At 35.0% G+C, this 13,256-nt stretch overlaps 1 protein-coding gene across 1 annotated transcript in view; it reads right to left on the minus strand.

Moving 5' to 3' along the window:
• Nucleotides 1-6,716: 6,716 nt before the first annotated feature.
• Malrd1 (MAM and LDL receptor class A domain containing 1) overlaps nt 6,717-13,256 on the minus strand; it is a 642,532-nt gene continuing 635,992 nt past the window's right edge. The window contains exons 38-39 of the mRNA XM_057787647.1: nt 9,255-9,330; nt 6,717-6,800 (exon numbers count right to left, since the gene is read on the minus strand). Of these exons, the coding sequence (XP_057643630.1) occupies nt 6,717-6,800; nt 9,255-9,330 (160 nt within the window). The remainder of the gene's footprint in view (nt 6,801-9,254; nt 9,331-13,256) is intronic.

Genomic DNA, 13,256 nt, shown 5'->3' on the forward strand with positions numbered 1-13,256 from the left:
TAAATAAACGCTGATTGGCCAGGCAAGAAGTATAGGCAGGACAACCAGATGGGAAGTAAAGGTGAGGCAATGAGAACAGGAGAATGCTGGGAAGGAGGAAGCCCATTCCTCCCCAGTCCTGCCCAGATCACCGAAAAAGCAGGATGTGACCTGCCCTGCTGAAAAAGGTACTGAGCCAAGCGGCTAACATAGATAAGGATAATGGGTTAATATATATTATAAGAGCTAATATGAAGCCTGAGCTAATGGGCCAATCAGTTTATAATTTATGGAGACCTCTGTGTGGTGATTTTCTTTGGGACTTGCCAGCTGTGGAAACTGGCAAGACAGAAACCCCAACAAGCACCCCTTCATGTTACAATATATGAACATTCAGTCCAGAACACCAACTTTTGGTATTATAAACATTACTTAAAATATAGGGACATTCTTTGTTTTATAGTAATACATAGATTAACCTTATACCCACTCGTATCTAGTTGTAAATTTAATTTAGATTTTTCTGATAACTTCATAGTTTGAAGATTTATTCACAGTTGACTCCCTACCTTTGTAAATTTCATGAATGATATCAATTTTTCTGTTTATTCTTTCTTATGGGTTTGTAGTGTTCAAATTCTGTATTTGAGTACTCATTGGCTTCAAATAAAATTTCCCACTGTATAATTTATTCTTCTGTAGCTTACTGGTTCCTTTAATTGAACAGGAAATTTTTCAATTCAAGGTTACTTAGATTTTAATCCTTTTGTTTATAAAACCACTTAATTTTTGTCTTTCTGGTGTGCACTCGTGTATGTGTATATGTTTGTGTGTATATGTGTGAATTCTCCTATGCCATGATTCATGTATAAAAGTCAGATCACAACTTGCAGTAATCAGTTCTCTCCTTCCACCATTTAGGTCTTGGGATGGAACTCTAGTGTTAAGGATAGGCAACAAGTGCCTTTACCTGATGAACCATCTTACTGCCCTGCAGCCAGAGGGTCACAGAGCTTGCTGTAAGATTGTGTCTTGCAGAGAGTAAAGAGGGGCAGGCCACTAGTTCATGCTACCTGGGAAGCAGGAAAAAAAAACAAAAACAAAAACAAAAAAACAGGAAGTACTTAGGGCAAAGTAAATCCTGTAAGACATACCTCTAGCTAATTAGTTAATTTTTTTGTTGTTTTTTGAGACAGACAATTAACTAAATTCTCCAGTTAATATTTTGTTTTTGTTGTTGCTAGAACAAAATGTCATGAGCAAAGGCAACTTACAGAAGAGTTTATTTTGACTAGCAATCTAGAAGGAAAGTCCACACTGGTGAGGAAGGCATGGTAGCAGTAACCAGAGCAAGAAACTGAGGAGTCACATTCATCTCAAAGACAGTAAACTAAGCAGGGTAAAGCTCTTTATTTTCAGTCTACCCCAAGTGACTTATTTCTTTTAGCAAGGCTGTGCTGACTAGTGGAGGAGACCAAATGTTCAAATATGTGATCCTATGGGAGACATTTTTATTCCACTATAATCAGCGATCCATTTCTTCCAATTATACATACTGTTATCAGTGCAACTGTTGAAAACAAATAATTCATAGTCCAATGACTTGCCAAAGTTATTTCTGAGTTCAAATCAGAACTGGCCTCCTAAGGCCTATGCCTATGGATGCCCCACTTTGAACACTATTTGCCTTTAAAAGGTAATACTTCATAGTCAAATCATAATACATAAACACAAATCTGAACATATATATATAATATATATATGTAAATAATGACATAGCATGTATGTTTAGTATTTCCCAACTATGTTCATAAATGACATTCATTTAATGTTTGCCTTCTTTATAAGGTCTTTGTTCAAATTTGTATTAAAATTTTTCTATCTTCATGAAATACGTTAGAATAATTTTATTTTCTATTTTCTGAAAATACAATATGGTTTTGACAATATATTACATGATTCACAAATTCACTTTTGAACCCTTAGTTCAATCTTTACAATTACTTATAAATACCAATATTTTGTTACAAGACTACCTTGGTCCTCTATTCTTTCTTTATTCGCATTATAAAAATATCCCATTTTCTGGGAATTTATTTGAGATTTTTGTTATACTTTCAGTTTTATAGATTCATCATCCTTTAACTTTTGTGCTCTGAGGTATTACACCATAGCAACTGCTGTCGTTGACCAATTGGACATGCTTTCCCTTTATCTACTTTCATGTAAAATAAAAATTAAGAAACAAAAGGAGAGGGAACTGGAAAGGAAAATGGATCTGCTGTTTATAGACTGGCATTTCTTTTATTTTTATTTTTTTTAAATATTTATTTATGTATTATATATACAATGTTTTGTCTGTGTGTATGCCTGAAGGCCAGAAGAGAACACCAGACCTCACTACAGATGGTTGTGAGTCACCATGTGGTTGCTGGGAATTGAACTCAGGACCTTTGGAAGAGCAGGCAATGCTCTTAACCACTGAGTCATCTCTCCAGCCCATGGCATTTCTTTTATTGACTCAAAGTTTTATTATATTGATATGAAATAATTACTCACACTTCCTGTGATGATTTCTTAGAAACAAATCTTTCTACAAATATTTTGAACAGTTCAGGAAGTTATTTATAAAATTTCTGGAAGCATATCTAAGTAACCAAATATTTTCAAACATCAAAAATTTAGAAAGTTCGTTTCTATTGTTTCCATATTCAAGGGAAAAAAGGTTTTTCAGAGCACTTACCACGGCCAGAGTGTTTACTGGCACGTGTCAGTGTGAATCTTTAAGTAGCTGCTTCGGGATTAGCATTATTTGTTTTAGACATACTCTAAGTGGTCCATGGTTATAGAGTTCTCTAATTCAAGATGGGTCAGGAAGTTCATTTCGCTGAGACTTCAGAATGTGGCTGGAAGGAGTGATGTCTGTCTTTTCACTGGTGTTGAAGAGCATCTGCCCTCATTTTCTTTGTCTTACATGTTAGCCCCCAACAGTGGTCCCCTAGATACATTAGGAATGAAATTCAAAACACTGTGAAGCTGACACAGAGAAAACCAAAATCATGTTAAAAATCACAAGCCTGGTGTTGATTTGTCAGCGAAGTGCATAGCTGAAATTTTTCTTCTTTTATTTCCTTGTTTTCTTTCTTTTCTGCTTAAGAAGACTTTTGACAAAGAAAAGTCCCTTGGTTCTTTTATATTTCTATGTAAATTTCTTCTGAATTTTATTTATAAGAATGAATTTTGATACTGTGAACTGTAAGAGACATCACTCTGAATAAGTAGTTTTGGTATATTTTGTTTTTCTTCCCTAACTGCAGAAGGCTCTTTGGTGGGAAGCACAAAGTGGTTGTTATTTAGAGGCAATCTTGACTCTGTTTTATGGTGTGATAAACATCAGGGAATGATTGAAGTTCAAGAAGATGAAAAGAGAAAACAAATAATTGTAGTGTTTTCAAGGTCCCATCTAAACACAAAAGAATGAAACAGACAAAGATGATGCGGCTCTGTTTGAATTCTATATAATATTTATATAGCAGGAAAATGTTATCAAGTGACACTTCATTATAGATACCTTATAGTTTTCTCCCAGATAGATGTATTTTGTCTTCTTTAGAATCCATCATTATTCTATGAAAATTGGCTGTCTCTAGTCAAAATACACACATGATAAAACCCTTTAGTACTTTTTAGACTCACAGATATAACAAAATATTTTATATTTGAAAAACTATTTCAACATTGACCTAAGCCAGTGGTCATTCAAGAAAAGCCACTGGAAAGATAGAAATGTTTTTCCCATTGTCCAGTATAGACATCTCTAATATATGTGACTACTGAGCGCTTGCAGTGCTGTTCAAATGAGACACTGCATTTTAATTTTTTATTCAGTTTAAACTAAATCAACTTTCATATTAAATAGCTACGTGTATATAGTTACACTAAAAATAGTACACAGCACATTATACTTATCAACTAAAATATGTAAACTATATACAGTGCTATGTTGTTTATATTTTCACTATGCTTAGTGTTTGCAACTGTTATTATTGTTTGCCTAAAATGGATTTGATGAATATGTTAATTATAAAACAGATTAATAAAGAGATATCTTAAGTACCCAAAGAATAAATTAGCATTAATCATTGTGATCCTTTGTCCTCATATGTCCTAGATTAGAAAAAATGTAACCCGGTCCAAGATAGTAGAGAGGTTCAGATGCTTCCCTGCCCTTAATGTGAGTCAGACAGATTGTACATTCTCTAACTTGCTTGTCAGCTCTTCTTCTTTTACCCAGTTTTGCAATCACAGTGGTGCAAGCATTGACTTCTACAAGAAAGTTTTCAGAAGAAGCCTGCACAGAAAAGTGAATTATCTCAATCTCACATTAAATTCAGAAAAATTCCATTCTTTTAGCTTCATAGAATTTTCATGTGTATTTAGAATATCATATAAAAAGTTAAAATATTTTAGGGTGTATGCAACAAGTCCCTGCATGAACAAATTAATAGTTTTAGCTGTAGTCTCATTTCTATTTGTGTAGATTTTGTTATCAATACTCTTTGTGTCATAAATTCTCTTAGCATTTATACAAAATTCGGTCAGATAACAATTTTCTTTTGAAAATAACTGTATGTTTGATACATTTTTTATGTAGCAGCCTTCTTCGCTGAATCCATGAATACAGCTTTTAATGTGTACATATGCCCCACAGTAATGGAGCCACACTTAACTAAAAACAACTCCTTATGTCCTCTCTATTAATTTTTCTGGAGTCAATAATTTTATTGTTGAAACGAAAGAAAAATTTTGAAAAATAATTACTAGAGAGATACACTATGCATGGGATTACTCAAAGGTGACACAGGGGATTGGGAGGTGACCCCACAGTTGAGAGTCCTGCTTCTCTCCCAGATACCCCAAGGTCAACTCACAACTCGCTGTAACTCAGTTGCAAAGGATCCAGTGTCCTCTTCGGGCATTGTACATGCACACAATATTACATATATGTACCCACACACATGCACATAAATAAAAAATGAACCTTTAAAAGTTGAGTAAAATAAAATGTAATATTAAGTTATTGAAAAGTTAATGAAAAAAAAACCACATAATTTTTGTCCAGGTTGTAATCACACAAAATGTTAATAAAACTAATGTACAAAATCATCCTTCGGGTCTCAGTTACTTTTCTGAGATGATAAAATTATCGAAGGATAAAGAGCTTATTGAAATGCATAATTCAAGAGTACAGTCATCTTGGCAAAGAAGCTAAGGTAGCAGGAGTTTGAAGCTGTTGGTCATGTCACAGTCACAATCAGGAGATGGAAGTGAATGCATACTCAGTTCCTTTTTCACTGTATACAGTCTAGCATCCTTTCTAGGAAATGACACAACCCACAGTGAGTAGGGCTTACCCTCTAAGTAAATGCAGATGATATACTCCCTAAAGCCATGCCTAGAGACACATCTCCCAGGTGAGTCTAGACTCTGTTAAGTTGACAATTTTCTAAATTCAGCTTCATTCAGATAGTTCCATTTGAATTTGTAGATGTGCTACACAGATCTACTTTTAGCCTGATACCGCATGGTAAAGGACTTCAGTAAGTCTTGCTAGTTTCCATCCTTTTAGGGTGATATGTTTAGCATGAGCACCATGTCTGTTCTGACAAATAAGAAATAATTGATGGAAAATGTTTGCTGGATGTTTGCGGGACATGCATTCTAGAAAGTAGATCTAGAGGTGCAAACTGGGAAGGGTTTTCCAGATGTTAAAAGGTGACACACAGAATAAAATTATCCTTTCCTCTCTTGAACTTTATTCTTTACACACAATGAAGCCATCATCTCATCTGTAGTGGAACTAACCCTAGAGGAGAGCAATTAAAGTTGCACACAACTTGGGTTTTTGCTGAGGTAGCTAAACAATGAGCAACCAAACTCATGTACCTTGTGCACATCTGATTTTCCGATATACATATATTATTGAAACTATGAAAGTAGAGACATTATATTTATACAATCCAACATCTCTTAATTTATGTGTGGCATTTCATCTCTATGTAGATATGTCATGATTATCTAATAAACATGGGTTTGTGATTAATTATCTTATGCTTTTTAAAAGGCAAAAGCAATTATTAATTAGGTTTATCATCATTTGCTCAGTCTCATGAGATTGCAAAGGGGTTGAGCTTTGTTTCTAAGCATTAGTGAAGAGAAATAACACTTAATCCTTTTTTATATTCCCACTGTGAAGCAATCTGCTAACCTCTGTGCCCTGTAGAAGAGCTTGCCCTATCTTATTATAACCACCTCTCTGATAAACTCACAGATGTATTTTAAACTTACCTTGATTTATGACTCTTTGTTTTGAAAAATCATGAATCTGCTTCCAATAACACAGAATATAGGGTAGCCTAAATCTATGTTCCTAGGCCATGGCCACTCAAATTTTGCTCTAGAATGAACTATATTTTAGTTTCCTAAAATAAATAATCAATATAAATTAAAGAACAAAAGTCGATTAGGCAGAATGTTTTATTGAAGTCGTCAGATATGCAATAAAGATAAGGAATTGTCTGTGATTCAATAGAAACATTCAAATAATCTACAAGGAACTCTGCTTCAGTATGTTGCAATCACACTAACATTTGAATATATTCTTTTTTATTTCCTATAAGATCAGTTTAGTGAATGAAATGTTCTATAAACATATATTGGATGAAACAGTTTTGATGTTATGATTTGAGATGATGAGATATCGTTTCCAGGCTTTCTGATTTTGCACCATAAAATGGATTTGAGAAAGAATAGATGGAACTCTAGGAGGAAACATATATTTAGAAGGTTAGTATTTTCCAGAGGAAGGAAACTTCTGAAAGAATCATGAAGAACAAAGGATATTTCTAATGATAACCAGAGTACCCTGAGCCTTGATTCAGATCACACTACCAGATCTCTGACATGGGATCACACTAGGTATATTTGCAGGACTTGTGGACATGGGTCTCGCTGCCTCCCCTCACCTATAGAAGCATAGAGAAATTCAGAAGGCAGTGTTTTGGCACTTTCTCTTGTACTACTTCACTAAGCTTGATACATTGACTATAGTTAGGCTAAATAAAATAAAATCACAAGGGCTTTGAGTTAGAATTAAAGTTGTTGAATATATTAGAAAGTCTAAAATATGAGAAGTTATCTGGTAAAAGCTTGTTTCTTCCAAAAATATTTTGCAAGAAGAAAATTTGGAGTGTATAGAACACAAATATTAAAACAGCCTTAAAAGGCATAGCTATCAATTTGTATTCATGTTCTTTATAGAGATTCTGATTTAAAAATACAGCACCAACAAAATCTTTACCTAGCTACAAAAGCCTTATTACATGTAAGACAATTGGAGTAGGTTGAACACTGAATACATTTAGATAGTATCATGAAAATACTGCTACATCTGTAGACATGATACCATGGGTATATTTTAAATGTATTCTTACCCCTCAAAGATACAACTAAAGTTTCATAGTTAAATCAAAAAATAGCTGTGATTAGCTTAGAGTGGGAGGCATGGGTTGAGGAACAGAAATGCAACAGAGGTGGCCAACGGCTGAGCCTATCTGATGGGGACTGATGGGTGATCAAGAGCGTTTTGCTTCTTTTACTATATCCCCCAAATCAATAGCACCAGATGACATTTCTGTATGAATTTTACAGTAATATTTTAAATAAATATATTTTCCTTTTATGTCAAAGAGCTTGGAATCGACTTAATTTATTTCTCTAAAACAATAGAAAGAGATGTGGCAGGGTTTCTTCTTTAGTCCTACACAATGAACTAAAAATTAAATTTTAAAAAGAATGTGAAAATATGGAAAGGAAATAAAATAAAATTCTGAAGTCTTGCTTTGTATGATCGATGTCAAACTGCAGTGAAACCTGCTTGAAAGCATGCAGAAAAGTGAGCCTTGGAGCTAGACCTCTTCCTGTGCATTCCAGGAAGCATGCACCCACACACTATAAACACTGTCTTTTCAGGAAAGCAAGAAAAGTAGGGCATCTTCGTAGCCACTATTTACTGACTGCCAATTTGTTGAGATACTAACATACAAATTCTCACACCTAAAAATTTCATTTTAATTTCTTTTAGAATTAGCATTTATCAGACACCAAAAAGCTTATGTAAGTTGAAAATAAAAAAGATCAAATTTTCTTATCTTCAGCAAAAATATACATGCATTTGTATATCTTTCTTATTCAATTGATTAAATATTGCATGTCTGTAAGTATTTATTGTTAATTGAGTAGAAATATGTTTAATTTTCTCACTGAGTCATCCACATAAATCCCTGCATGGTCAGTGTAATTTCTTCCTGTTGCTTTTTTTTTTATTTCCACCTAAACAAAACCTATAAGTGTACATGACATATTTATTGAAGAAAACATGAACATGTAAAAAGTCAACAAATATTCAATAACATCATACAAGGTCCTGAAATGTTAGACATCATCTGACTTGACTCTTTGGTGTTTGTTTTTGTTGTCAAGAACAAAAAATTAGAAACAGCTGACAGACTATTTTATAAAAATTCAGCAGAAGGACTTGGGGAGATGGCTTAGGTCTTCAGAGCATATACTGCTCTTAGAATCATCCCAGGTTGCTGCATCACATCTGGCCCTCCAAACAACCTGTAGCCCATCTCTGGGTGTACTTCCTCCTGCTTACACCTGCATGAGGTGTATGCATTCCCCACACAAGCCTGTAGCCCAGCTCTGGGTGTGATTCCTCCTGCTTACACCGGCACAGAGATGTATGTATTCCCCACACCAACATGTAGACATAAAACACATATAAAAATAAATCTTTAAAAATGTACTAAGGAAAAATATCCAAGTTTTCTTCTATATACTTATTAGCGAGGCTACACATAAGCCAATAAAACACCCAGTGAGTAGTTGCTGGGAATAGCTGACTAAAGCTCCTCTATGGGTTAAACAGATATTTTTCACATTTACCAGCTCTCTTGGAGGCAGTACAGTGACCACAAAGTCATTTAATAGTGAACTGATTTTACAAGCAGAATTAAACTGTCCTAAATGGAAAATATCACTCACTTCTAGAGCCTTAAATGTCTTTCTTGCCCCTAATTGAAATAGTTCACCAGAATATTTCTCTTAGCCACAATGTAGAAATGGTTCCAAACACAACTAATTAGTGATGGGTAGGACGTGTGTGTGTGTGTGTTTGCTTCTGAATCAATGAGATTTACCTTGCCACTTACCTCTGCTTTCTCTGAGTTCATGCAATTCCCATAAACCGGATTGACAAAGGCACAGTTGCCACCCCCCTCAGATTTCCTTAAAACAAAACAAAACAACAACAAATCAGGGTCACAAAAACCCAAATATTAGTGAAAGAGTAATGATTAATTTATTTTATTCGTGGTTTTTTTTTTTTTTTTTTTTTTGGCAGTCTTGCTGTGTTGCCCAGTTCTGGTTCAAACTCTTCTTCCATCTGCCTTAATCTTTAGGTGAGTGAAATATAGGCATGGATCACCTTACCTGGCAATAAACAAGTATTAAGTGCTTTTGGTTCATGTTCAGGTCATTGTTAGAAAATTTTGAGGGACACACTGTCTCAGCAGTACACTCTTTTTTTCATCAATACATTACCATAAATATATTTTTTTTTTCTCTGAAGGACACCAAGGCAACCACATTCATGAAAACAAATATAATTTGAACTCTCAAGTACTTAGATCTAAATAGACTCTGGCAAATAAAAGGATCGTCAGTTGCTTTCAATGCTGATTTCTTAAATATTGCTCAAGTCATTCTAACAATGCAGCATCAGAAAGAGCAATGGAATATAACACTGTAATATGGAAAGCCTGTCTTGGATTCCCTTACACTAGAAGTGCCAAACCACATCCTGAGATCACGCCTCATGGCAGTGTCTCCTGAAATCTGAAGCCCATGAATCAAAATATCGAGTAGTTTAATCAACAATCTTACATTTGAGCATTTGAGAGTTTTGCTTTATTTTTATTAATTTAGTTTTGCATGTTTGTATGTGTGTATTCACTTGTGTGTGAGCACACATGTGTGGTGTGGTGCCCATACACTTGTCTGAACATTGTATGGAAGCCTAAAATTGACATAGGATGACACTTTTGATGAGTCTCACTTTCTTCACCAGAGCAGGGCCTGTCTATTGGACCTGGAGCTCACAATTTTGCCTAGTTGAGTTAAGCAGCTTGTTCCTGTGACTCCCTGTCTCCCCACCTTCAAGGCTGGAATTCCAAGAAGGTTGTCATGCTCACCCAGTGTTTACATTGAATCTGGGGATCTGAACTCTAGTTCTCTATTTTCCCACAGAGTCGTCTGTTCAGCCTCTTGAAGAGTTTTTCATGTGAGTATTTCTTCTCAAGGCATGGACTAGATCTGTACAATTCAGCACAATTAAACTCCTAAATGATTCCTTTCTTTTTATACTTTCTCTTCTTGTTGGAAGACAAGAAACTCTGGAAGAACTGATAAAAAGTGACACTCACTAAGAAACAAAAATAATACAACCAATAACTACTCAGTTACAAATAGAGAAAAATCCCAAATACATGCACACACACGCACACACACACACACACACACACACACACACACAGAGAGAGAGAGAGAGAGAGAGAGAGAGAGAGAGAGAGAGAGAGAGAGAGGAAAGGGGACATTTCTGGGGTGAGTACCATTGTTTTAACAGCAACCAAGAGGAAAAATATAAATGCTATATTTTTCGTTTAATTGGGGTACAATGTCAATTAACAAGCTCATCAGTATACACCCTAAAGGAGAAGAAGAACCTCTTAACGATAGTCTGTTTAAAATTTCCAGAGGCTAGACCTCCTATTGCTATCTACCCAAATCACACAGGATTTTCCTAAGCAGCAGCAGCATTACAGACCCTAACCTGGGTGATAATGTTTGGGTAGAAACACATCTTCCCAGGCTGTCAATATCATCTAAGGACACTACCATTACTGTTTTTTAAACCGTTAGACTAAATATGCCACAGATGAAACAGTTTACTGTCATTAAAGGTACATTTTGGTAAATGACACATATACCTAATATAGCTTTTTTAAGTCATAATTTGAAAAACAGTTGTATATCTAATCTTAAATATTTCAACAATTTATCTGTTAATTCCTTAACCCACTAATGGGATGCATAGGAATTTCACCATTTGACCTGGATACATTCATTTGGAATCTTTGTGTTTGTTTCTTCCCAAACTGGTTCATGTTACATAGTCAGAGCAGTAAATTCAGGGCATGCACCTGGACAGGAGCAGTCTCTAACTAGTGACTGGCAAGAGCATAAAGGTAGTTTTTGAAATGTGTCAAAACGGCAAAGCAGAACTGGTCTAGGACAGATTGAACATGACTTAACAAGTACCAAAACAGAGAGAAGCTGCGAACTAGGAAATATGAGGCAGCCAGAGACACAAACACTGAAAACAACTCCAGTCTAAGTTCAAATTGGGAATGAAACTAGGTAATAGGAAGAAGCTTAACTCTAGTGCTAGGCAGGACAGAGAGTCCAGGGAGGATGGGCAGGTGATTAGAAACTGATGAAACAGACAGGATGAGACAAATGATGTTGATATAAGGCAATTGCTTTCGGGTTTGGTCTGATGGAACCCCAGGCAACTCAAAGACGGACAGGCAGAAGTCAGGGAAGTTGATAAAATTCTCAGTTATCTAAATATTTGTAAGGATGCAATTCTTCTTCTGAAAAGATTCTTCAGTCTTAAATATTTTTTTTTTTTTTGATTTTTCGAGACAGGGTTTCTTCGTAGCTTTAAATATTTAAACATTTATTTTTTCTGCTAAAGTGAAATATATGGGGTCTGGAATTCAGGGGTTTGATAACTACCTAGAAAGACAAGAATATGTGTGATGAGGGTATGGGCTTGTAATAAAGGGGGCCGGTGTGTGCTGGTGAAAGGCGAGTAAGTGTAAATTCTCATGCTTCAAACTCTGCTTCTAGCAGCTTCAAGCTATCTGTATTCCAACCGAAACTATGGCTCTTATTGGCAATGCTTGGTTCTTTGGTTAAATATTGATATCTTTACTAATATAATATTATGGCAGATGTACATAACATAAATTTGCCAATGTAACCAATTTGAATTGTACAATTCAGTCTTATCAATTTCATTCCTAATATTACAGGAATATATATATATATATATATATATATATATATATATTCAATATCACACGTGCCCTACAGATAACCCTATAAAGTTAATTTGTTATTACACACACTGCATTAAACTCTTTAATATTCCTAGCCCCAGCAATAATTTAAACACTGAGTTACTTACTTATTAATCTACAAATATTATAAAGGGACAAAAAAATGAAAAAGAATAAAATCAAAATCTATGTTATGGCAATAAACATGACTTTGTGATGAAAGTGCGTGTGTTGTTTTTAACAGTAGTTCACACATTTGTGTCTGTGTATGACACATAAGCGTGTACCTGTTCATTTGTATAAGTGTATGTGCATATGTACGTCTAAGAGAGTGACTGTTATTCACTGTTGTGTGCACTAGGCTAGGTGGCACACAGTTTTACGGCTTTTCCTGTTTCCACGTCCAGTTTTACTTTATAAGTACAGGGATTACAGACATGGACTACTTACTACATAGGTCTGGCTTTACATGAGTTCTGGGGATCTGAACATAAATCTTTCACTTGAGAGGTAAGCATTTACCCACTAAACCATTTTCCTAGTCCTCAATTCACTCTCTCTCTCTCTCTCTCTCTCTCTCTCTCTCTCTCTCTCTCACACACACACACACACACACACACACATGATCCAATGTTTTATGATAATATCAATTTTGTTAAATATTAGTTACTAATATAATATTATTGTAAATATACATAGCACAAATTTGCCAATGTAACCAATATGAATTGCATAAATCACTCTTATCAGTAACATTCCTAATGTTATGCAACTGTCAATATTATCTGTCTCCAAAATGTGTTCATCGCTTCCAACTGAAACTCCATAACCATTAAGTTGTAATACACAACTAATTATTAGTGTGTTGGGGAAATTATCTTGCTATTATAAAACATTAGAGTATCGGGTAAATAAATCTTTCACCAGGCTGAAAGAAATAGAAAGGAGACAGTGACACACTGTCACTCTAAATATTGAAGACTGTATCTTGGCAGAAGACTGGGCAGGGTTGACAGGAAAAGGCCAAGT

Source organism: Chionomys nivalis, chromosome 13 (genome assembly GCF_950005125.1).
Source record: "Chionomys nivalis chromosome 13, mChiNiv1.1, whole genome shotgun sequence".
Lineage (NCBI taxonomy): Eukaryota > Metazoa > Chordata > Mammalia > Rodentia > Cricetidae > Chionomys > Chionomys nivalis.